Source organism: Pygocentrus nattereri, chromosome 4 (assembly GCF_015220715.1).
Source record: "Pygocentrus nattereri isolate fPygNat1 chromosome 4, fPygNat1.pri, whole genome shotgun sequence".
NCBI classification, from domain to species: domain Eukaryota; kingdom Metazoa; phylum Chordata; class Actinopteri; order Characiformes; family Serrasalmidae; genus Pygocentrus; species Pygocentrus nattereri.
This window is the reverse complement of record NC_051214.1, coordinates 8634488-8661773: the sequence shown is the minus strand read 5'-3', so window position 1 is coordinate 8661773 and position 27286 is coordinate 8634488. Positions and strand designations below refer to the sequence as shown.

Genomic DNA, 27286 nt, shown 5'->3' with positions numbered 1-27286 from the left:
ATTCAACTCAATTCCACACATTTTACCACAACTTCACTCAGCTGAACTCAGTTTCATTCAGTCCATCTCAGCTCAGTTCCAGTCAGTTTAGCTGTAACTCAATTCGACCCAACTCTATTCAGTTCAACTCCACTCAAGTTCAATCAGTTAAACTCAATTAAATGTAACTTGGCTCAATTGCACTCAGTTTAACTGAACTCCGCTGAATTTAATTCAACTCCAACCAGTGCAACTCAACCTAATAAAACTCAACTCATCTCCATTTATTTCAGTACTGCTCAGTTCAACTCACTCCCATCAGTTCATCTCAACATCTCAACACAATGACATTCAATCAAACTCATCTCCATTCAATTCAACTCAACACCATTCAGTTAATTCCACTTGAGTCAACTCAATTCCACTTAGTTTAACTCAACTCCATTCAGTTCATCTCAACTCCAGTCCAATCAACTCCTTTAAGTTAATCCACTCAATTCAGCTCAGCTCCACTCAGCCCTTGTCATATACAAATCATACGTCCTGCCTCAAATGGCCTTTACATTTTGTAAACATTTCATAACAGATGGGACCAAAATTACTTGGACTAAACCTCTTTACATTAAAGTACACATATTTAAGAATGTCTTTCTAGATTTTGTTGCAACAGTATTCATGCACTTCCATGAATTCCATGAATTCCACACTGTTTATTTCTCTCTCTCACTATCTCATCCTTTCTTTTCTTCTGTCTCTCACTCTGAGCCATGATCATGCGTGTCCAGTCAGAGGCTTTCCCTTCCCCCCATTTTCCACACACATGCTCCTATATGCGCCTGCACACACTCCATCCCCCCACAGAGATTACGAGTCAGCAGCTTCCTCTCAACAATGACTGATCACTGATGCCGACGGCACTTTCTTCCTCTGTCTGCATCTCTCTCTCTCTCTCTCTCTCTCTCTCTCTCTCTCTCTCTCTCTCTCTCTCTTTCTCTCTCACTCTTTCTCTCTCTTTTTTCTCTCTCTCTCTCTCTCTCTCTCTCTCTCTTTCTTTCTGCAGCTATCTGCTGGAACCCAAGGGTCCCACTGCTCTCACTGCTCTTTATTGACTCTGATGTGCATGTAAAAATTATCATGCAAATTGGAAAATATTCACACTCACTGCTGGGCTCTGGAGGGAGCTCTGTAATTTCTCGAGTTTTCCAAAGTGAATTCACAAACAGGACTGAACGTTCTACTAGAATCTTTCCTCCATGACATCACCCCCCACAACCCACTTGCTCTTCATCATGCATGCAGGCAGCTGGTCTCGTCCAGGTGAAAGAAGAAAGCTGCATTTTGCATCTGCTGCTGTATTGAACAAACAGACAACTCTTTTCATCCAATCAAATCACACAAGCATCCAGAGGCTTTTCATTGAAAATTCATGTACAAATGCAGCACTGAGATTAACCTCTATGTTGCTTTTGGGGGAACCCTCAGGACCTCCTAGGCCTCATCAATAATGATGTGTAATGATTTCTGGGAGCTATTTTTCATTGAACAGAATCATCATGCTTATTGTATTTAAACCTTGCTATGATCAATACACTTATTTCATTGTTACTTTTTGGTTGGAAACAAAAGAATAAACACCCAAGGAAAACTGTGCAATCAGGGCTCTTTTGTCTGTGGTGTCTGAGTAGATACAACCATGAGCTTTTCCATTGGCTAGACCAGCAAGAGCTGAAAAGAAGGTTAAATGCTAGAACTTCCAGCGCCCCGCGGGTGACATCACATATGTATAAAAATAGTGCGTGGCCATGCCTTATTAACACGTGGGAACAAGATCCTAATAAGTGGCCATGACTTAGTAAGATGTGGGAAGGAGATACTTAAGTCGTGGTCACAGGCATGGGAACGAGATCATGCCTTACTAAGTCGTGGCCATGTATTAGGATCTCGCTCCCACACCTTACTAAGTCATGGCCACAACTTCATTATCTTGTTCCCATGCCTTACTAAGTCATTGCCATGCATTAGGATCTCATTCCCATGCCTTACTAAGTTGTGACCACAACATAATTATCTTGTTCCCATGCCTTACTAAGTCATGGCCATGCATTAGGATCTTTTTCCCATGCCTTACTACATCACGGCCATGCATTAGGATCTCGTTCCCATGTCTTACTAAGTTGTGGCCATGACTTAATTATCTTGTACCCGTGCCTTACTAAGTCATGGCCATGCATTAGGATCTCATTGCCATGCCCAACTAAATCATGGCCACATATTAGGATCTTCTTCCCACGTCTTACTAAGTTGTGCCTATGACTTAATTATCTTGTTCCCATGCCTTACTAAGTCATGGCCACACATTAGGTCTCATTTCCACGCCTTACTAAATCATGGCCCCAACTTAACTATCTTATTCCCACGTCTTACTAAGTTGTGGCCACACATTATTTTTATTTATACAGGATGTCACCAGCGGGGCTCTGTAGAACTGACAGTGCTGGCCAGAATATGATTTCAGCCTCTGTAAACAAAAGATCTAAACAGATCTAAAAGCTTATTGAAAACACACGTCCTCCACGTCTCCTGGACCTTTAAAGGAAGCTTGCGGGAGACTTTGCATCACCAGGCAGAAGAGAGGGAGCTTTGTGGACGGGAAACAATGCACGCCTAGATCAAAGTTCAGCCATTGTAATGCGCTTGAGAGAGGAGGACACCTAGCAGAGTGTGTGGAGCACAGTCGCAGCACGGGGCCAGAGACTGACTCATAACTCAGAGAGAGAGAGAGAGAGAGAGAGAGAGAGAGAGAGAGAGAAGGGAAAGAGAAAGAAACATAAAGAAAGTTAAGTGATACTTTTTTAATCCCACCTCCGTATTTAACCCATCCAAGGAGTGAAACACAACATACACACTAGTGAATACACACACACTGGGGGGCAGTGAGCACACTTGCCCAGAGCAGCAGGCAGCCCTATCCACAGTGCCCGGGGAGCAATTGGGGGGTTCGGTGTCTCGTAGAACGAGAAAGAAGGAGCGGGAGAGCGAGAAAATGGGGAGAGAAAGAAAGGAGCAATGGAAAATGAGGATAGAAAGAAAGAGAAGGAGAGAGAGATAGAAACGGGAAGAGAGGGAGGAAGAATGCGAAGACAAAAAGATACTGAGAGAGAAAGTAAGAGAAAGGAGAAGAGAAAGTGTGTAGAGAGAGAGATAAAGTGGGAGAGAGAGATAGAAATAGCCAAGAGAAAGAGAGCGTGAAAAAAGAAAGATACATAAAGAGAGAGAAAGTTGAGAGAGGAAGAGAATGAGAAAAAAGGAATGGGAACGCCAGAGAGAGAGAAAATGGGGAAAGAAAGAACTAGAGAAAAGGAGCGAGAGAGAGAGAAATGAGGAGAGAGACAGAGGAGAGAGAAAATGGGGAGAGAGAAAGTAAGAAAATAGGGAGGGACTGAAAGTCAGAAGAGACAGAGAGAGAAAGAGAGAGAAAGAAAGAGAGAGATAAAGAGAGGGAGGTGAGGACTGTGCTGAGTTGAGTTAAAGTTTATGTTGTTTGTGAGCTGCTCCTCACATTTCTCAGGGAATTCCACACGTTGGAGAGAAATTGTTCTGTTATGCAGCTTCTACTTTAGCGCACACGCTAACATGCACAGCTAAGTGCTGCAGTGGGACAGTGGGACATTTGCTGACTCAGACATTTACTTAATTACCAGCATTAGGCTCAAATGGAAGGCTCTCCTCCCTCCCTCCTTTCCTCCTCTCTCATCCCGTTCTGCATAGTGATAGCAGAGATTACCCAGCCTCCTACAACCTGGTTAGTCTCTGCAGATGCTTCACACTTTAGAATTGCAGGGATGGACAGCCACAGAAAGTTCTATATGGTGCCCTGCCCCTGCTCCCTGCCCTGTCATACCACCAGCACCAGGGCAGAGACCGATCGCGACCTGTGGTCTGGCCTTGACCAGTGTTGGCCTTTTTATTTCATACCATGTAGAACGTTCAGTGCTGACCCTCTAAAAGATTAACTGAGACTTTGCTGTGTCTGTTAGTGGTCATTAGAGCTGTCGGGTTGCCTGTGCACACTCCAAGTGCCCAGAACAATGGCATTGCTGATGGTAACGCTGACAATTTCCCCTGTGTTTTGTTTGTGTGTGTGCAGGTCACTGCCAGGGGCTTCGCTCCATTGTTGCAGTTCGCCTACACGGCCAAGCTGCTGCTCAGCCGTGACAACATCCAGGAAGTGATCCGCTGCGCAGACTTTCTGCGCATGCACAACCTGGAGGACTCCTGCTTCCGATTCCTGGAGGCGCAGCTGCGTAGTGAGGACGACGTTCAAGTGCTCTGCCACAAGGTGGAGCCTGAGAACAACCACTCGGAGGACGAGGGCATGCAAGCCGAGGCAACAGTGGTCAATGATTCCTGGGATGCCTCGCCGCGACCCTGCCATCGTCCGGACTTCCTAGATGGCCAGGCAGACGCAGGACGGCAGGGCGCTTCGGACTTGCCTCGCTGCCCTAAGTACAGGAAGTACCAGTGGGCTTGCAGCAAGCACAACGACAGCAATGACAACGACAGCTCCTCAAACACCAGTAGTACCTCAGGTTTCCCAAGCACACTGCTGGGTGGGCCGGTTGTGGCGCAGATCAAGCAAGAGCCACGGGGCGAGGATGAGCCCGTCCTGTCAGGCAACGAGGGCGACAGCAGGGACAAGGATCTATCAGTGGCCGACATGGAGCTGGACAGTGACAAGTCGCCCACTTGCCTGCGCGCCCTCTTCAAGCGGGGATTCCCAGACACACCCGATACTTCCCGGCCACTTTTGGCCAACCAATTGGCCTGCGCCCAGGGCAAGACAAGCACTCAGGGAGAGCACAAAAAGGACCACAGGCCGGCCTTCCCCAAAGACGCCAAAGACGGCTTCTCCACAGGCCTGTCGCTGAGATCAGCATCCTGCGATGGCGTCTGCAAGCAGGACACGGAGCTGGACCGCCGCAGTGTCATCTTCGCGCCTGCCCACTCCTATCCTGGTGGTGGCAACTCACCTCCAGACAAGGAGCTTCCACCTGAGCACTTGCCCAAGGGTTTGTGGGTTGGAGGGAGCCAGTCATTACCCAGCTCACAGGCTGCCTACTCCTCCTCCTCAGGCGCCCCCCAGGGTGAAGCAACTCCAGCGCTTCTAATATGCCGCCAGCGGCCCAACGCCAGCTGTCCTGTGCCCATCAAGGTGTGTCCGCGCTCGCCACCCTCTGAGACCCGCACGCGCACCTCCAGCTCCTGCTCCTCCTATTCATATGCTGAGGATGGCAGCGGTGGCTCACCTTGCAGCTTGCCCCAGTTTGAGTTCTCCTCATCGCCATGCTCCAGCGTGAGTCGCTGCCTTCCTGCCGACCCACAGGAGTCTGGCACAGGCGCTGATGCGCCACTCTTCGGGCCAGCCAGGCCCAAGATCAAGTGTGAGCGGGCGTACGGCACCAACTCAAGTGACGAGTCCGGCTCCTTCTCAGAAGGGGACAGCGAGTCCTGCCATGTTCAGGAGCAAGGATCAGAAGTAAGTGATCTATGTTCTCTCACTGTTGCCATTTGAATCTCAGGAGTCTTGAGTTATTATCGCTATCTTGGTATAACATAATTACATAACTGCATAATTCACCACACCATGCACCTCCCACAAACGTGTAAACTATTAGATACTGTTGCATGGCTGAATTCATCCTAAGGCTGTGTTCACACAAAATTTATTACATTAAAACAAGTGAGCCGAGACCCCCTGTGACCCCATCTGGTGTGGTTTGTTTGAAATATGAACACAAAAGACATCAATATGTACTGTGTTTTTATACGAATATTCATACATACCATTTATTATATATATTTACAGTGGTTTTACTCTGCTAAAGCCATGGCAATGCATTGCCTCTCACAACTTATAGCTTTAGATTAGTGGTCACCAATCCTGGTCCTGGAGATCTACCTTCCTGCAGAGTCAAGTCCTGACCACAATCTGAAACATCTGCTCCAGCGAATTAACTTCTTCAGAAGTCCTTAATTGGCTAAATTAGATGCATTTTTGTTAGACAAGTGGGAGCATATGATACTAATGCATATGTAGAATATGAAGATGACATGAATATGAATATGACAAAATAAAAGTGAAACAAGGACTTGCTTTCAAGTTGTCAAAGAAACTGCTATTGAGGTTTTTCCACACCTCCGAAGTTCAGTCTCAGAAATTGGTTGCATTTGCATCTGTTTCCAAGTAATCCTAAACAGATTCATTGATGTTGAGGTCTGCACTCTGGGGTCACTCCATTATTCTCAGAACATCAACAGCTTCTTTTTTTGCTGTTTTTCTTATCTATTTCATTTTCTCAGTAAGGGCTTCTTGGCAACTACACATCTCACTGCGTTCCCACAGTGCAAGGATGAACAGAAACACCTGCAGACTTTTTCAGATCGAAAGCAAAAGTGCAGCTTTTTTTTCTTCTCTCTCAAAGATGAAAGGTTTAAGTGCTGTTTATCTGATGGGGAAAGTTTTGATGGTCTACCAGGTCTGGCAAGTGGCTCTTAGGAGTCCTCTTTTCTCTGTAGCTCTGTGGCTTAAAATCATTGATCTCTCTTATGCCAGTGGATTATCTTATATCTAGTCTCATAAGAAAGGTCACCTAAAAAAGAACAACTTTTGGACAGTACTGTATATATATGGAGTATTTTACAGCAACGTATAACATGCCTTAGTCCCATTTTAAAACAAACTCAATTTTTTTCCAATTCAGAGCTCAAATGGCAGCAATTTCACCTACTTTTACAAACCACACTAACAGAGCAAACACAGGAAGGTTAATTTCAATGGTGGACAAGGTAGACAAATCATGTACTTGAGTTACAGTAGAGATACCCAAGGTAAAATATCACTCCAGTAAAAGAAGTTCTTCCCTTTAAACCTCCACTTGAGTAAAAGTACAAAAGTATTTGTTTTCAAATGTACTTAAGTATAAAGGTAAAAGTACTAAAAGAGTCATTCTGGCTCTGATGTCCTGTTATCATTTTTATAACCAGACTGGCTTCATGAACTCATTTCAGGTGAAAGTCCTCCAGCGTCTCTCTTGGTAAACCAGTATTTTAATAGAACGTCATTAATTAGTGACGCTGACGTCTATTAAAATGATCATAAGCACAAAACACTGAAGGTAAACAGTTTCCATCAGGGAGAACCGAGTGGCTCTGAAATCACTTTTTACACACAAGCAAAGTTTCAGTTCAAGATTTATTTACAACTTAGTTCCAAGTTTAAGTTGAATAAAAACTGGCTTTAAACTCAGGATCACAGATGAGCTCCTTTACTATGTTGATCTGTAGGCCTCTGTTCATAAACATAAACCAGCCCAAACTCATTTACTATAAAATGAAATGGTGTTTGTAAAAATTCAGAAAACAGCCGCGTCAGTCTCGACTGCATATGTGGACATATTTCTATATTGTGCTCTATTTACACAAAGTTAGGTTAGTTCATCATTTATGTTGAACAGACTCTCCCAAAATTTTACGCTGCTGCGCTGACGTTGAACCGTGTGCTGCACTGGGTCGGTAAGTCCAACAGGTCAAAACAAGCTCAAAACAAAGTGACCGCTGTTCCCTGACTGGTGTTTTTGCTTCACGCTTCTTTCATTCGATGTTACGTTTTTATACACACATAAACCAAAAGGAACGACATATTCCGCAAAATGTAGCAGAGTAAAAAGTAAGATATTTGACTTTGAAATGTAGTGGAGTGAAAGCAAAAAGTTGCCCAAAATGGAAAAACTTCGGTATGGTACTGATACTTTCTACTTAAGTCCAGTAACGAATTACATTTACTTCAATACTGTCCCCACTGGTTCATTTTAATCACACCGAAGAACCCTGAAGGGGTTTGCTGGCAGCATATTCCTTATTGTACTTTCCATACATACATATATAGCAATATAAATGTACAGCACACATTCCTGCAAGCGTGACTTCTAAGAATGAACCTGTCAATATTTCAGCTATAGAAGCCCAATTGAGGTCAATCACAGGTTAGATTAAGCTCTTGACACGTCTAATGAAGTCAAATCACTGAGCCCCTATTTATCCACAAAATCTCTGTTAGTTCCAACAGTCAGGCGCTGGATCTTGGTCCCGCAGTACAGAATGATTTACCGAAGACCCTCACAGTAATTTACGGTGTAGCAATGAACATAATAATGATCAGTGATGTCTGTACAGAGCACTGGCTCAGGCCTGATTTACGGTTGTATCATTACTCGTCCATGAGCCGCTAGATATTTATCTGCAGTGTGAAAGGCAGGTCATGTGATAAGCTAATGGAGCATATTAGCGGGAGTGAACTCACTTGCTGGTAGTATAGGCCGGTCATGTGACTGAGCCACGCTGAGGAGCAGGCTGAATGAAGCTTGACTCATGTTGACTACACGCGGCATCCCTAATAAGGGGACGATGACAAACGGAGCGCTATGATTGGCTGAGGCCGAGCTGGGCGTCGGTGAAAGAGATGTACAGAGAAAGAGAAAGAGAAAGATCTGTGGTCTTCTGCATAATGTATAGTAGCCCACCAGTACATGAATGGCCCATAAAATTACAATAGCAATATTTATTCTCTATATTTATACCCACCTACTGAACCGTAAATTCCATCTCTGCATATCTGTCCACATACTGAGGCCAACAATAATCTGGAGATTACATGCTTGTTTACTCATCTCAGTACGTGGGTGCATGTGTGCTTGTAAGGGTGGGTGCATGTGTGCTTGTAAAGGTGGGTGGGGGGGTGATTATCAACAATGCATAAATTTATCTGTAATTTCCAATGTATGTAATGTGATTTACATAGCCTTATTCATATTCATCATATTATGCTACTTGAATCATTTTGTGGGAAAGTTTAGAACAAATTGACACCCTGTACAGTTATAAATACAACAGTTCAAGCTTAGGCAGGCTAATTATGTGTAGACAATATTATGCTATATTATCAATTAATCTTTTTTTTCATGTTAATAATAATGAAAAGCCTGAACTTTTGCTATACACAGTTTAAGTGCATTTCCTACATTCAGTCACAGGAAAATATACATTCTCTTGGTCTAATGTTTGTGGAAATATACATAACAAATTTGACTTTGTACCCATAAGTTATAGACCCATTTTAATTATACAAACCCGTGTACACAAGCCAAGACCCCTTTTAACTATACAAACTGGTGCACACAAGCTATAGACCCATTTTAACTATACAAACCAGTGTATACAAGCTATAGACCCATTTTAACTATACAAACTTGTGCACACAAGCTATAGACCCATTTTAACTATACAAATGGATGCACATAAGCTATAATTGCATGTTTAACTACACAAAAGACCCTTATACACATAAGCGACTACCACATTTTGTAGCTATACAAACAAATGCAAATATGCTCTAGCCAATTTTAGCTATAGAAACTGGGGCACATAAGGTCCATATTTAGCTATACAAACTAGTGGACAAGTTGTAGGCCCATTTTAGGCCCGTTCTGTGTTTTTCACACCTCCAAAGTTCAGTCTTAGAAGTTGGTTGCATTTTCTGCTTCTCATGATCCAAGTAATCCCAAACACATTCAGAAATGTTGGGGCTGGACTCTGAGGTGGTCACTCCATTGTTCTGAGAACATCAGCAGCTGCTTTGTTTGATTAGGAAATTTTCTGTCTATTTCCTTTTCTCAGTAATTGCTTCTTTACAGCTACACATCCTTTCAGACCCATAGTATTCAGTTCTTCAGATCTGAAGCAAGAGTTGAGCTTGATTTTCTCCTCACTCTCAAAGATATAAGCTTTAAATACTGTGTAGCAGATAGGGACAGTTTTGATGGTCTACCAGGTCTGCAGTTTTGGAAACTCCTGAAATGAATAAGTTGTACTTAATGGTCGTTTTGACTGGAAATTATGTAAATGAAGTATGGTCCCTGACTTTTGTAAAGTATTGTACATAATATGTAATGCAGTATATTTTTTTTTGCACAGGCCAAATTACGGCAGTCTTGTTCGTTAGTCTTAATGATGATGACAGTAGCAGATCTCTATGTCTTTCTCTCCCACTCTCTTTATATCTGTCTCTCTGTCTATTTATCTCTCTCTCTCTCTCTCTCTCTCTCTCTCTCTCGCTCTCTCTCGCTCTCTCACTCTAACTTTGCTGACACGGATGGATAAGCCAATCCTCTCATTCTGCAGTAATCCACCTGGCCAGACAGACTGTGGTTCAATGCTGTTTACTGCGAGGAGATCAGCACAGCTCCCTGTCCCCCCCCCCCCCCCCCCCACACACACACACACTCACACACACACGCACACCCACACACAGAAGCGTAGAATAGGGATTTACCCTCTTGCATTAAAATTTCTGATGAATAAGCACCGCGTCCGGTGAGGTTTGTGGTTTTGGTTTTCTGTGCTGAGCTGGACTGAGGCGTGGAGGCCAACTGTGTAGCCAAAGGCGAAGATGACCGGTCAGGCCCTTCGCTGGTGGAAACAAGGGGCATGATTCTGGACAGACAGCGATGTGTTTCTGTGAAAGAAAGGCAGAGGAGATGAAAAGGAGAGAGAGAGGTTTCACCTCGAACAGTGCGTGGGGGGCTGTGCGAAGGCAACTGGCGGGTTGCCATGGCGATGGGAGCCCGCGGAGATGAGGCAGCTAGTTTTGGCAGTTTAAGTCACAGACGGAGGAACAATGACCAGTAATATCACATCACCGTATAGAAGGACCCACACAAAAACAGACGGTGAAAGCATCAATGGAGCTGTTATATACTATACTATGATATATATATATAATACTGTATAGCAGCTCCATTGATGTTTATACAGTCTGTTTTTGTGTGGGTCCTTCTATACGGTGATGTGATATTACTGGTCATTTGTAATGGTCATTTTTCTCTTATGTATATATATCACGGTGTTAATATCACTGTTGACTTTACATTACAATGATTCAAAGAATGTTTATTCCTTAAAGGGATACTCATTTTTTTACCATAACTTCAATCTACTGTAAACATGCCTTCTTACCTACTACAGTGGTGCAACAGTAGTGTTGAGAGTCAGATTTTACAGTTTTAAAATGATAAAAAAGCCTTGTGATGATGTATCTTGAAGGTTGAAGGTACTACTTTGTGGCGGACTGTTAGAAACTCAAGAGGAAGCTAACATTACTGCTAAGAAGCCAAGTTAGCCTCAACCCCAATAGCAGTCAGGTTCCTTTACCACAGTGGAGAGCATTGGCCATACTTATTTGAGTAATGCATGCTGGATATCATGAGAGTACATAATGAACAAAAACACAAAAAGATCTAGTGAGGCTGAGGGATGCAATGCTGCACTACAGAATTGCATAACCCAACAAATAAATAAATGTTAAATGCTAGTTTTACCTCTCTGTAGGGAAGTTTGTATTATTGTCTATTGGATGTTTCTATTGCCTTGTGTATGTCTGTAGCAAAATGCCAATGCTAATATTAATATTATTGCTGCTTAACCCTAACCTTAACCTGAGGTTCGAAAGCTAATCATTAAGCTTCTACATAAAAAGCTACATATTGGGCAAACAAGCAGAAGCCAAAATTTCATTATGTCAAGTGTTCCTGGGAGCTAAAGAGAGCTAAAGACATGACCACACCCACGCTGTGGTCAGCAGTTCACCAGAGAAGCAGGCTTAATGGTATTCTTCACAGCTTACAAGCTCTAATTTAAGATTTAGATTAGTCAAATTTCTTTCTTAGCATTGATGTTTTGAAGCTAATAGAAGCTGATGTTGTTATAGCATTATGTTTTGGTTCCACAGGATCTCTTACACTTACACCGCACATGAAGCGCCAGTGCCGAGCTATCAGCCTGCAGCGTTTAGTGTCCCATGTTGCGAGAGTGCGGCCATTGAAATGAATAGCTGGGCTAATCCACTGCTGTCTGCAGCTATTCACTAATCTCAGCGGCCTGGATTCTTACACATCATCCTGACCCATCGTACGCTCCCTCTCTCTCTCTCTCTCTCTCTCTGTTTCTCTCTCTCCCGCTCTCTCGCTTTCTCGCTCTGTCATACCCATTAGCCTGTATTACCTACATTACGAAGTCCAGGCTTATCTAATTAGCTTTAATAAAAGGACTGGAAGGCCGTCTAGCCTTTAGCTGCTGCCTCTTAGAAAATGCTTGCTCATGTTCCCTCGGGGTTGTTTCTCTCTCTCTCTCTCTCTCTCTCTCTCTCTCGCTCTCTCTCTCGCTTCTCTTTCTCTCTCTCTCTGTGGATGCTATTTTTATTTCATTCTGTCCCCCTACATCTCCCTCTCTCTCTCTCCCTCTCTCTCTGTCTCTCTCCATCTCCCTCTCTCTCTCTTTCTCCATCTCCCTCTCTCTCTCTCTCTCTCTCTCTCTCTCTTCGTCTCCCTCTTTCCTCTCTCCCCAGTGAGCCAACTGTACAAACAAACAGTGCGACCAGGGAAGAGAGCTCCTAGTGCCTCTGTGTGTTTACACAGCAAATGGCATGAGAGAGAGAGTAATAGTCAGACAGAGAGAGAGAGAGAGAGAGAGAGAGAGAGAGGGAGACGCAGGGGAGCGAGTGAAATGGCGCTTTAAAATTAGCAGCTGCCTACCACTGGAAACAATGAATTCAGTGAAGGAAGGAAGTTGTTAAAGTGTAGGCTAATCGGAGTGCTAGCCTAAAGAGTCGAGGCACTGGACAGTGGCCAGGAACCCATACAGCTCCCTGTCTCGCAGTTAGGGAACACCACATATATACACAAGGTCAGCCCTGGATTGCTTACTCTACACACGTTTAAATACGGAGGACCCCTGTCCAAGAACAACCACGTAAGCCCGCATAATGAGCTATGATTACACTGCAGAGTACATTACACCCAGTACTTATCATTTAAGGCCGAGTTGTGTTCCTGTAGTATATAAAAGAGGCGGAATGTTGAACTTCTTAAAGGAAAAGTTTGGTGGAAAGCAGGCTTGGTGTCAGGAATATGCTGTATTTTGTGGGGAATATAAATTAGCAGACACATTTTCTAAATAGCTAGACCCTTTGTTGGGATAACACAGTACAAAGGAAGACATTACAGTAATGTTACTACTTTAACTTGTATCAAAGAAGCATGAAACATTACAGATAAATTATTGTAGTCATTATATTTTTTGATATAATAAGAATTTCCTTACTTGCCTACAACTATATGCAAAAATTTGGGTGGCCATGCTCTACAGGGAGCATTTAACACACAATTACTGTTTATTTGCTCAATTCAAAACCGAAAATGTGGCCTATACAAAACACACATTTCATATTTTATGCTTTATTTTTGTCCACTATGTTAAACGTGTCCACCAAAATTTAGAGGAAAATGCCATACTTAGGTTGTCTATAGAGGATGTGTTATTTTTACTTACAAAATCAACAAATTGTAATTTAACCAGGGTAATTCAACCCTTGCATACAACTGTAGATTAACCAAGCCTGTCTTTGGGCATAATGTCCAAGCTACCTGTGTCCAGGGGTGTTTGGACCTGCTTGTGGGCCCTGAAGCTACAGGTGGTCATGGGCCCTGTGGATCTAAGTAAAATCCATTAAATGCAACAACACAGCAGAGTTCTCTCCCAATTGATGTGGAAAAATTACACCAGATTTTGTAAAAATGGAAAGAGTTAGCCACATGACTGACAATTAGCAGAACCAATGCTTCATGGTACCACACTGAACGACGCACCAGGTCCAAAAATTCTCTCTTGCTACATTAACATGAATCAGACCACCAAAAAAAAACATTTAATTGACACTAATTGTCCTTTTTACCTCAGTTAACGTTACTACTGTAGAAACATTTTCACATAGTACCTTATGATGAGTACATTTTAGCTTGAAAACAGCAACTTTGTGAGGTTAGCAGATACCAAACATGGTAAATTGATTAACACATTAATTAAAGTTGTTCAAAAAAGTTTTATCACATTAAACAAAATATGATATTAGCAAACCAACATACAAAACATATAAAACCAGCATATACTGGTGTAGCTAGCTTTTCTAGCATGGTAATGTTGCTAACAAGTAGTGAATGCTCATGTGCATCAATTGGCATTGCAATTAATCAAAATGCTTAAATCATCTCATACTTGCCTCAAACTGTATGTATGACATGCTGTTATTGATAAAAGGCTGACAAAAGGACAGAGAATAATACAGGCTTAAAGATGACCATTAGTACAGTATTGTTTTTTAGCTATGCCATGTAGCTTTGCCCATTTTATAGCACAATTCAGACAAAGCCGTCAACACAACATCTCAGAGAGGAAGAAAGATGAATTTCATGCCTTCTTTACTTTAAGACATTAGTAGGTAATGTAGATAATTACAGTCTCAAATACAGTTTTGCATTTTTATAATAAACTGGTTATATTTCTTGGTTGGTTATATAAATTGGATATTTCTATTATGGAACCCCTATTCAACCACCCAACCGCCAGCTTCAAGGACTTTTGGCAGTGTCCACTCTCCTCCTGTGTGTGTGTGTGCTCAGTATTGATCTGAGTGCACGTGTGGGTGCAGTCAGACGCCACTCTTCCTTTCACTTGCTTTCACTCTTGAGCATCACCGTGCAAGATAATTTAACCCTTTATGCTGAGGAAGTGAGCTGTGAAGTGGTTCCGGCTGTGAAAGCTGACTGTGGTCTGGTTATTATTGTGCGACACGTCTTTGGTAAGATCGCAAAACCGCACGATGCACAGGCACAGAATTTCTGTTTCGGCTCGCCCTAATATAGCACAATCTCGTATATTACGGCTAGTTTCGAAGCGAAAAGGTTGTTTGCAAGGAGATCGTAGAGCTGCCGAAGATTTGCAGGGTAATATAGCCACTAGGGTCGCTTTTCTGAATGCAGATTCAGGCTGATCCTTAGCTAAACTAAATGCCTGATGTCAAAATCTGGGTTCGGGGGTTGGGGCCTGCAATCCAGGCCTAATTGTGATCTTTTGTGAAAAAGTGACCGCCCTTCAATTATTTCATTCAAACCAGACAGTCAACCCATTATTAATTTTTCAGGAGATATAAAGAGATTATGTAGTCCACTTGAATAAAGAAGGGGAAAGCCATAAGAGAATGAGTGACAAAACAGCAGGAGTTAGCAATAGTGTAGTTTTGTAGGGCTCCTAACAACCACCCACTAAACCTGAAAGACCACCAAAAATGTCACCATCAGAAAAACAGTTCTGCCAGTTTTTTATGTCCTCTTTGGAATTTTTCAAGTTGAAAGATAACAATTCAGTGGAAATGAAAGAGTCCTTAATCATTAACATCCACTTTGTGGCTCATTTTCCACACATTGTATGAGACATTCGCTGCACTGTACCATCTTTTCTCAATCTATGAATCCTGCCACACACCCCACAAGTGTTTATAGCCCATTCATCCTTGTGCAGCACCATCTGCAGGAGCCTGAATTTATTACTACCACCTTAAACATTTGTTATATGTATATATAGTTAGTTATAGTTAGTATATTGTTTTTTCTGATGCTGAAAAATTAATGATTTGTACATAATGGCTGCCTTGCCTGGAAATTAAAAAAATAAAGGGTGGTCTCTGACTTTTGCACTGTGCTGTATACCCAACCACATACATCCACAGGCCACCTCATCACATTTATCAAGTCTGCGATGCTGGATTCAGGTCAAACAGAGTGGAAGAGTCGTCCATTCTCAATTTTCGAAAAAGTGTCGTTTTCCAAAAATACCAGTCTAGGCCATCGCCAGCCTGTGCCAACCTGCGTACAGAATTTGGACAATACATCACTCCCAAACACAACAAATACAAGAGTGTAGACACTTTGGTCCCAGAGGACTGAGGGTACTGTGGTGACCAGAGACAGGTCCATCGTTCCATTTGTGTATGTGTTCAGATATAGATCCCATTAGTCAGCCAGCATGGAGAGCTCCTGTAAGAGCTGGAGAACGAGGAGGGAGCTTCAACAGGAGTGTGAGAGAAAGAGAAAACCCCTGCAGCCCCTCTTTTGCCTTATCTGTGTCACAATGAGCCTCATTACTGAACACATGTGGCCCATAGACAGCTAGAATCTGAACTGAGGAGCCACATGAAACAGAACTGTGCTGGCCAGTGAGCAGGTCATCTATTATAGAGGCCCTCTGTGAGCATCTCTGAAGGGGCTTCATTTGTTTTTGAATTATGGCTGTCTCAGCCAGGTGGGCCAACACCAGTACCCATACTGAAGCGTTGAGCTGAATGAGGATCAGGTTCAGAGTGATGTAGGAATCTAATTTTCATTTTCTTTAGAAGTGATTAAGCTTTAAAATGATGTGTTTGTTTTATTGACCGCTGAAACAGACCACTATACTCTGTAGGAAGAAATGTGTCGCCAAGAATATGAATGATAGGAAATCGTAGCTTATTTATATTCAATTAAACTCAAAATTTCACAAAAAAGTCAAACATTTTAATGAAATCTGATTGGATTTGGTCTCTTTATAGTCTATAGAGTATTTAATATTGTGTGTCATTGCCCATCTCTCCATGTGACCTTTGACCTTTCTGTTTCTAAGACAGAGACGGCGAGAGAGTACAGAGAGAGATGGAGAGACATTGAGAAGAGAGAGACAAGAAAAAGGGAGAGAAAATAGGTAGACAAAGAAAATAGAAAGAAGGAAAAAAGAGAAGGAGAAGAGAGAGCAAAAGAGAGAGAGTGAGACAGAGAGAAAGTGAGAGACAGACAGAGTCAAAAAGAGGGTTAGAAACGGAAAACGAGAGTGAGTGAGAGACTGCGAAAGAGAGAGAGACAGACAGACAGAGAGACAGAGTGTGTGTGTGTGTGAGAGAGAGAGAGAGAGAGAGAGAGAGAGAGAGACAGACAGACAGACAGAGTGTGTGTGTGTGTGTGTGTGTGTGTGTGTGAGAGAGAGAGAGAGAGAGAGATAGGCCTCTGTGCTCCAAGTAACAGATGAGACCTACTTTTGAATCCAGACCCGTTTCCAGAGCAATGATCCATTGAGAGAGTGTAGTGTGTGAGTGCGAGCGTGTGTGTGTGTGCGTGTGTGTGTGTGTGTGTGTGTGTGTGTGTGTGTGTGTGAAGAATCCGGAGAAGGTTTGAATTTATGAGTGCCGCTGGTGTTCACTCTGTCATCCCTGCCTTGTTGCCGGACCGCTTCTAAATATAGACGTCCCTCCGACACCGTGCCCCCTTCCCTCCTTTCTCATCCCTCCATCTCTCCCTCCACCAGTCTCGCCAGAGGGGGGAGGTCACAGAGGAAATGTGCCATCTCCTCTGTCTTTTTCTGCAGATGTGTATGTGTGTGTGTATGTGTGTGTGTGTTTTTAGTTAAAAGCACCAGCTGCTACGTGTGTGTGTATATATATATATATATATATATATATATATATATATATATATGCATACCTATATGTAATTATATGTTCCATATGAGTTGTATTAATTATTATTGCTGTAATAACTAATGTAATTATATATATATGGTCCAAAATTCCCTACTAAGTTGCTTTTTGTTACATTAAAATACATTAAAGTTCTCCTGTAAACTTTACAAAATACTAGATTCTGTTACTGCAGCAAATGTGTGCTCTCTAACAGTGAACGGCTTCAATATTTATAATGTTACTGTACATATCAATCACTACACGTCTTTTATGTTACTTGTAGTTTATTTTTCCATTTGTTCTCATGTTAACACCTGCGGCAAAGTACGTTCCTTACACAGCTTATATTCTTCTTCCAAATTCCTACAGGACACTTAATTTGTCCTGAAAATATAGGACAATGAATGCATGCAGAGCCTGATCCTGCAGCGCTTGGACGACACCGTGGTCACCCTGGCGTGTATCTGGACTTGGCCATTGTGACTGGGTGCTTGGCCCCCCGTAGCTTTCCCCGGCTCTGCAGCCCATCTCTTATTAATGAGGCTCCACGCTGCTCTGAGCTCCGGCCTGCCAACTCCGCTCTGAAGTGTGGGTCTGAGCGAGAGAGTCTCTGAGCTTTGATCTCTCTGCCTAAAGCTCCTCACAGTCAACTCACTGATCTGGGAACAGTTTCGTCTCTTCAGGAGTTCCGTTAAATGGGCTTGGGGTGGGGGTTGGGGGGGGGTGATTTTTGATCAGCAGTGTGACTTGCACCTCTCCCTGGGGCAATTAAATGCCTCCCCTACTGATACCAGTCTGGATGTTCTGCTGGAACAGGCGTAAATACAGGATGCAGTAGGCTAGCTGGGCCAGTTTAAGGCCGGTGTCGAACAGTCAGATCTCAAGTTCGTCCCATGTTAAATGGAGTGATCAGGATTTGGGTTTTCAGAGCTGGTTATTTTCAGTTTACCTCCCCGCCAGTGATAACAAAACATGCTTTATACCAGTTATTTCTCACTTGTAGCTCAATAAACTGGAGAAATTATGTTGAAAATGCTGATTCTAAACTACAAATTTGTGTCTGTGCATTCTTTAAAAAGATCATTCTTCTAGGGTTATGCTATAGCAAAAGCAGTGGCTCCATTAGCTCTATATAGAACCATCTGCATGCTTAAATGGTTCTTCACATTGACAGAGAATGTGTTGTATATGATTCCAGATAGAACCTTTCTGAAAATGGTTCTATATAGCACCATAAATGTTTAACATAGAACCATATACAACACATTATCCATCGACCTGAAGAACCTGAAGATTTCTTCCACACAAAAGAACCAATTCAGCATGAAATGGTTCTATGTACGCTCTTAAAAAGATGGTTCTTCAAAGGTTCTTTAGTAAAGGCAGTGCTTGTAAATAGAACCATGAATATTCAAAGAACCATTTGAATGCCAAAAGCGTTTTTTACATGGAGCAATGGTTCATCAGATTGATGGAGAATGTCCAGTGGATTGATGACCTGTCCAGGGTGTTTTCTTACCTTCCGCCCAGTGACTGCTGGGATGTTAATAAACATCTAATTAATCATAAATGTGTAGCAAAGTGAGAATAATAACTGAAGACTTACGAGGGTTAAAAACGAAAAACTGTGGCCAATAATAGGATGCGATGTACAGTGATGTATAGGCATGATTTACTGGTAAACAAAAACAAGTGCTACAGAGATGCTGCAGTCATGTTTGCATGTTTTATATTCAGCTGGACCAAAGAAACCTTAAAGGTCAAAGGGTCACAGTACAAATCACAGTGTAATTACTTTGCACTTTCGTCTTTGTAGCATACACGAACACCGACAGCACCATTTTCACCAAAAATGTATTACATCAACACAGCTCTGTCTCTCAGCTCACTTACGTTATACGGTGACTGTGTTGATGATTTATTTATTCATGCTGTAATGATGTACACAGCTGAATCACAGTGTTTCACTGCGTCAACTAGACGCTCTCCTGAAAACAGTTCATTAGCACCAGTGAAGAAATTTTGAAGTTTTTTAGTTTGTGAGGTTTTTTTCATAAGTGTCAGGTTCAGCCTCGTTATTTTATTCGGAATGAAATTGCACCAATCCTAGAAGATCACTTTAAATACTCTCCTCGTCTGCTGTTCTATCACGAGAGAGAGACAGAGAGAGAAAAAGAGAGAGAGAGAGAGAGAGAGAGATGGAAAGATAGAAGGAGAGACTGAGTCATTGAGGAAGAAACAGAGAGAAAGAGAAACAGATAAAGATCATGGAAGGAAAGAAAGCGGGAGAAAGACAGAAAAAAAGACAGCAAGAGAGAGAGATAAACAGCACAGAAAGATAGACTTTGGGGGAGAGAGAGAGAGAGAGAAAGGGGAGACAGATTAAGAGAGAAAGATGGAAGGAAAGAGAGACATTGAAAGAGACAGGAGAGACAGACAGACAGAGAGAGAGATCGAGACTCTATTCCATCTTGTTTTACTTTTTTCTTTGCTGAGTTCCTGAAGTGTATTAGAAGGGTAAAATAAGTTGCTCTCTCTCTCTTTCTCTCTCTTTCTCTCTCTTTCTCTCTCTCTCTCTCTCTCTCTTTCTTTCTCCCAGTCTCAAACACTGCTTCGCTTTTTTCTCCTGCCATTTGCTCCTTCCCCCTCTCCCTCCAGCACTCTCTTTCTCCCTCTCTCTCTCTGTAGATATCTGTAGGTATCAGTGTGTGATGTTCTTATCAGAACAGCTGCCAAAACTGGAGGCGAACCGACAACAGCAGCAGAAACAGCCGGGCTAAAAAGAAAAGGCCTCGTGTTCTCGTCACACTGTTTCAGTCGAGCTATTCTACTGTTCACTCTGTTCTGTTTACTAGTTTATGTGTATGCATGTCAGGCAGGATGTGCTGACGGTTCCTCGTTAACAGCTCTGATCTGCATGATCATCCCCGTTAGTAATCACTCGACAGGAATCTGGAGGAGGGATGGAGGAATAATGAAGCGATGCAGCTGTCTCTGTTATTGGCTGCTCTCTGCCTCGGTCACACTGACAGATGGATGGAATGTTTTCCTCCTTTTCCTTTGTCATCTCTCTCTCTCTCTCTCTCTCTCTCTCTCTCATTACCTGTGGTGGAATGAGATGAATAGGCTTTGAAGTCGGTTTTCTCTTTGTCAAAACGTGTGCCAATAGTCATGGGCTACTGCTGCCATCTAGTGGCGAAAAATCAACAGCGAGGTCTTTGATTCAAATTCAGCTTCAAACGTTCAGCCTTATTATTGCACTGAAGAATGAAATCCTTGCTTTGCATTAGAGATGCACAATAATATTGGAGGCTTATCAGTATCGGCAGGTAATACTGGAGCAATCCTTATCAGAGCTGACCCAGTATTAGAAACCAATTGGCTATTATTGTACAGAGGTGATTCTGGGCTACTGCAATAAAAAAGCCCACATTTTATTCACTTCATTGCATTGATTAGTCCACAAAAATTAATGTTACACTTTTAATGCTAAAACAGGTGGCTCGTGTCCTAAATTCTCACTTCCCATCTCTTTGCAGATCAAGCTTCCTTTCCCCATCGATCAAATCACGAATCTTCCACGGAACGACTTCCAGATGATGGTGAAGATGCACAAGCTGACCTCGGAGCAGCTGGAGTTCATCCACGACGTGCGGCGCCGCAGCAAGAACCGCATCGCCGCCCAGCGCTGCCGAAAGAGGAAGCTTGACTGCATCCTAAACCTGGAGTGCGAGATACGCAAACTGGTATGAACACAGTTGGCCAGGCCTCAGTAGTTTTGGAAGGTTTGATTGTTTAGAATGATGAAATTCAGTAGCTGAGGTTTGCCCATAGACACTTGCTCCCCACTGTGCTTAACCCTACACTAACCAGAGCGATGCTGGCTTGACTTACTCATTCAGATTTACAGGGATGCCAAACTGTAGGATGTAGCTATGATGTAAGTGTGTTTAGGGCAATGATTTACACCATCCAAACCTCAAAATCTGCTCTTTACAGGGTTGGTGAAATGACACTGTGGTGAGTTCACTAATATAAGCCGCATAATGTCAGCGTAAGCCAACACCATACTTTGGTGTCTTTTGTTGCCAAAATGACGCAGTGGTTTGAGTTTCAGTGTTTTTCAGAACCACTGGTGGTTCTGAGACCTCCCCCTGTCTGTGATTACACAAAGTGAGCTTCTAGCAGTGCTGAGGCACTTATGACAGCGTGCTCAGCTCCAGCTTTATGCAGATGGCCACATTGTTCAGAGCAAAAACAGGCCTGAATACATTATTTTTTAAAGGTTATTTTAGTCAGAAGAATGGTCCATATGTTTTTTTTTTTAAAAACAATAATAAGGAGGTAAAAAATATAGGAAATAATATCATAAGATCAGAAATGAGAAGTGTTTGACAGTGGCTTATACACCATGTGAAGTGGGAAACATATCTGCCGAAAATCCTCAAAAGTGACAGTTTTTTGTTTTTGGTCAAAAGAGAAAGAAAATGCTGAAACTTTGAGCCAAAAAAACAAAAGACTAATTACAACTACAAGTGTCACAGTCTAACATTTCAAATCATTTGAATGTTAATGAAAATGAGAAACAGTGATTAAAAACGCTGTTTGTTTTACTTTCTGTCAGCACAGGCACGTTCAAACAATTTGAGCAGCAGTAGATCAACAGTGGTTTCTATGAGCGACAATAGACAAGATATTTATAATCACTTTTCAAGCCAAGTATCAAGAGGCGACAAATCATTAAAGAACTTCTCCACTACAGATTTGATACCATCTGAAAACACCAAATGGAATGTATTGCCTTGAGTGATGGATCATTCTGTGTTGTTGAGGATGTTGGATTTCATACCGTATCCTACATACTGTGATAATTTAGTATGATTATCTTATGCAAACAGTTCATTATGGTCATTAATGTTCCATTGAAAAGAGATTTTATCAATAAGAAGAGTGAACTTTCTTTATTATCCTGCAGTTTTTATGTTAAGCATGTTTATTCAAAAATAAAAATGAAAGTTTTCGGTTTCGGTTTCCGACTCGGAGTGTTATGAGTTTCAGTGTCGGTTTCGGCCTGGAATTGTCATTTCAGTGCTTCTCTAATTTCGGTGATGGACTTCACTAAACATCGATCACTGCACGCAACACACACTCATACACTCATTTACACACAAAGATATATTTAAAAATCTGCGCTGTGTTCTTTCTAATTTCTCATTTTTAACCAGAACTCTCACCCACCCTACTGAAAATCTGATTCTGTGTGAACAATATAAAAAGTCAGTGTTGTTTTAACTGTTTAAAAGTTGTTAGTCGTTTGGTTCACATTACAGAACTATTTATATGTAACTACATAATTAACCTACATAATTGCATACTTACATAATCCAACTTCTATTGATGTGGAGCAATGACAAAGCCATGGTGATAGATGGTTTAAATTTCCACTAAACGAGTCTCAGCATTAACTTTGCATCAAACTTAAATCACAATAAAACATCTCTTCTACTCATGAACACAAAGGTGGTATGGATTAAAAGTGTTTATATCTGCACTTTTGACAGAATGTCTCTGCTTGTTTCCGTGAGCTATAAGTGAGAAAGAATTTAAAATGGAAAATTAGGCTTTTGTTTCATCTTCTATATTGTATTTATATTATATGTTTGCCATGTTTTTGCCATTGTATTGTTTCAAAGAGAGAGTCAGAAGTGTGGACTCAAACCTGTCAACAATGTACATTGAATGTAAATGTAACTTGTTATGCAACTATGTACACTAATTAAATAATTACATATCAATAATAATTATGTAACTAATGTATAGCCATCTACTGCTGAGTCCACAACAACATAATTGGCCTTGATCACTCTGGGTGGGTAGAATGGACCACCCTCTCTCCCCATCAAGCTATAAATGTATGGTAAAATGGAAATTTTAACTCTAGACTTTCAAAGGTTAAAAAACATTATGATGCATTGTAGCAATAATGTTCCTATTGGGATTTTCAGTAATCAATGTATACAATGACTGATAAATTACAGAAAAAGTCCTCCTGATTATTACATTCGGAAAGTCCGTTTGACCTCGGCAATCTAAAAAGACTCTGACCAAAGTGGGTGGGGCTTCTCCCCCAGTACCATTTTCCAGTCTGCCGTCCCACCTGTCCCCGTTGCCATGGTAGTGCTGCTACTGTCAGTCACTGGGGCAGCCCCTATGGATTTTCCATGCCAGTGGGAGGGGCCAGTTCTTTTTGAAGTGTGTTGTCACGTGTTTGTGGTGCGCTGTCGTAGGAGGACTGACAGCACACATACACACACACAAGCAGACATGATACAATCTTACATCTGTCAGCATAGATTACAGCTGTTAGCAGGCAACTCTAATAACTCTACTACAGCTTGATAATTTTCTATACAAGTCTGACCTGACACACAGTTTTGAGTCCAAACTCGACAAAGAAATTGACTGAAACTGATCCACATTATCAGGTCTTGAGTCCAAATCTGACCTGAGCTGACAAAATTCTGTCCAAATCTGAATCAACATGAGCTGCATCATCAAGTTTTGAGTCCAAACCTAAACTGAACTGACAAAATTCTGTCCAAACTTTACCCGACATGAACCGCATTGATAAGTTGAGTCTAAAGCGGACCCAAGCTCAAAAAAAGTCTGTCAAATCCTGACCCAACCTAAACCACATCAAATTGTGAGCCCTAAACCGACCCAAGCCTGACAAAATTCTGTCCAAACTTGACCCAACGTGAACTGAATTGATAAGTTTTGGGTCCAAAACCAGTCCAAGCTTGAAAGCGTGAGTCGGAACCTAAAGCCAACTCAACTACATCATTAAATTTTGAGCCATAAACTGACCTGAGCCTGATAAAATTCTGTCCAAACTTGACCCAACGTGAAATGCATTGATAAGTTTTGGGTCCAAAACCAGTCCAAGCTTGAAAGCGTGAGTTGGAACCTAAAGCCAACTCAACTACATCATTAAATTTTGAGCCATAAACTGACCTGAGCCTGACAAAATTCTGTCCAAACTTGACCCAACGTGAACCACATTAAGTTTTGACCTGAGCCCAAAAAAGTGTCGGAACCCGACACAACTTGAACCACATCATTAAGTTTTGAGTCATAAATTGGCCCAACCCTGGCAAAATTCTCTCCAAACTAGACTTGATATGAACAAGTTGAGTCTGAAATCAGCCTTAGTTGAGTAGATTCTGTCCAAACCACATTCAAACCAACTTGAGCCGTCTAAAACCAACCCGCCTTGAACCACATCATCAAGTTTTGGGTCCAAAGCTGACCTGAGCTCAACAAAATTTTGTCCAAACTGGACCCAACCCAAATGTCATCATCAAATTTTGTCTGAATTCAACAAGATAAAAGATAAAAAAATAAAATTCTGCCAGAACCTGATTATCATCCATTTTGAGTATGATACTGACCCAAACCAACAAAATTCTGTCGGAAATGGACGGCCCAATAATGGACGGCCCGAAGTGCAGAATAACACCTTATTTATGATAGTGCTGCATTACTTTCCATGTGATGACAATAATAGTCATCATTAAATCATGGAGAAAAAAATGCTGTCCCTGCTGGTGACATAACAAAGAATGTGTGGCCATAACTTAATAAGGCATGGGAACAAGATAATTAAGTCATGGCCACAACTTAGTAAGGCGTTGGAATGAGATCATTTAACCTTTACCACGGCTTAATAAGGCCTCACTAAGTTGTGGCTCTGACTTTATTATGTTGTTCCTACAGTTTAGTAAGTCGTGGGCACACATTAGGATCTTGTTTCCATGCTTCACTCAGTCAAAGCCATGCATTATTTTTATTTATACAGGATGCCACCAGCAGGACTCTTCACTAATCTGTGTTTCACTTAAATGTTTCACTTCCTGCACATTTATTTTCTCACCAATGTGAGTCTCTTGAACTACCTATCTAAAGTGGGGGTATCTATCAAAAATGGAAGGTGGGCTCACGTGGAGGTGAGATTTGAACCAGACACAAGTCTGATGCATTTTTGGAAAATGCTGTCTGAGGTCAGGTCCAGGACAAATGTCTCAAGCTCTAGTGGACAAGTGGCTGGAAAAATGCCTCTTTCTCCTCTTTCCATCCAGCAGAATACGATGCCTGGGCCATGTAGTGATTCATGAGCAACAAGCGTTCAGATTGTTCACCTGAAAGGTTCTTTTTTAACAGAATCTAAATAAAGTTGTAGAATCCACTGCAGTGTAAATATTATATGCTTCTCAGCGGATTGCTAGTGTCTCTGGCAGGGACAGTATAGAGACCCTGTCATGTGTTCTCCACTCTGTGCTGTGCTGTAGAGTGCCCTATATAACTCAGTCACTCCCTGAAGATGCTCAGGGATGAATTCCGCTATACGACACTGCCGTGAAGGCATGCGTAGGGGGGTGGAGCAGGCATAGGGGACCCTTAATCACATCAAACAGCAGCAATGTGGGTCACTTTTACATAAACTGCACAGTATAGGATCCACATTTCTCATTCTTCTCACAGTCACAGTGTTGATTTAGTATGTCTGTCTATTGTGTGTTTGATGATTTTACTCATATTCTTGAAATAAGTGGCCATTTTATTAAGTACACTTCCTTGGGCCCACACACTCTTTTTATCAGCTCCACTGACCATAAAGGTTCACTTTGTAGTTCATCTGTTGCTCTGCATACTTTGTTAGCCCCTGTTCTTCAAAGGTCAGGACCCCCATAGGATCACCACAGAGCAGGTATTATTTGGGTGGTGGATCATTCTCAGCACTGAAGTGACACTGATATGGTGCTGGTATGAGTGGATCAGATGCAGCAGTGCTGCTGAAGTTACCTCAGTGTCACTGCTGGACTGAGAATAGTCCACCAACCAAAAGGAGGAGGGTGACCAACCCAAACTGTGCAGCAACAGATGAACTACTGTCTTTACATCTTTACATCTACAAGGTGTGTCTAATGGAGTGGACAGTGAGTGGACAAAGTGTTTAAAACCTGTAGCAGCACTGTTGTGTCTGATCCACCGTGTTGCTGATTAATGTATTCATTCCTTTAGATACAAATTAATTAATATAAAAAAATATTTAAAAACTGAAATGACCTTCCTGTGTCCTCCTCCTCAGGTATGTGAGAAGGAGAAGCTGCTGACCGAGAGGAACCAGCTGAAGGCATGTATGGGGGAGCTGTGGGAGAACTTCTCCTGCCTGTCCCAGGAGGTGTGCAGGGATGTCCAGTTGAGTCCTGAGCAGGTCCAGTCGCTTCACCACTACTGCCCCGTTGTGCGCCCCAGCAACCCCGCCTCCTCGGCCTCTCCCGGAAACCAGGCCCCTCCCACCGCCAGCATCGACCTCACCACCCACTCGGGAGCAGCCACGCCCGAACCGGATGGTCTGCCGGCGTCCGGGAGGTGGGGCGCGGGTAATGGGGTGGAGCACACAGGCGAACGGGACGAAACGAAGGCTGGCTCCTCCTCCTACCTGGAGGCGGGGCTCTCCCTGGAACAGTCCAATCAGACGGTGACAGTAGACTTCTGCCAGGAAATGACGGATAAATGTACCACTGACGAACAGCCGAGGAAGGACTGTACCTAATGACGGTGGTTTCTCCACTTTTGTTGTTTTTTTTGTTTTTTTTTACTATTTTTAATTTTTTAATGTTTTTTTGTGTGTTTATTTTTTAATTATTTAATTTAGTCTTCTGACAAACCCTCAGTACCTGAGGGATGTTGAGATGGTCAGCCTCTGCCAGTGTTCTATGAATATATTTTTGTTTTTTGTTTTTTTTAATATATATTTATGTCTTTTGTCGTCTTTTTTTTTTTTTTTTTTTTTTTTTTTACGGTTGACACTAC

The 27286-nt window shown here is 42.2% G+C and overlaps 1 protein-coding gene across 1 annotated transcript in view; it reads left to right on the top strand.

The window, feature by feature from the left end:
- bach2b (BTB and CNC homology 1, basic leucine zipper transcription factor 2b) overlaps positions 1-27026 on the top strand; it is a 152994-nt gene extending 125968 nt beyond the window's left edge. Inside the window, exons 3-5 of the mRNA XM_037537637.1 lie at positions 4127-5515; positions 20950-21156; positions 26559-27026. Coding sequence (XP_037393534.1) covers positions 4127-5515; positions 20950-21156; positions 26559-27026 — 2064 coding nt within the window. The remainder of the gene's footprint in view (positions 1-4126; positions 5516-20949; positions 21157-26558) is intronic.
- Positions 27027-27286: the final 260 nt, after the last annotated feature.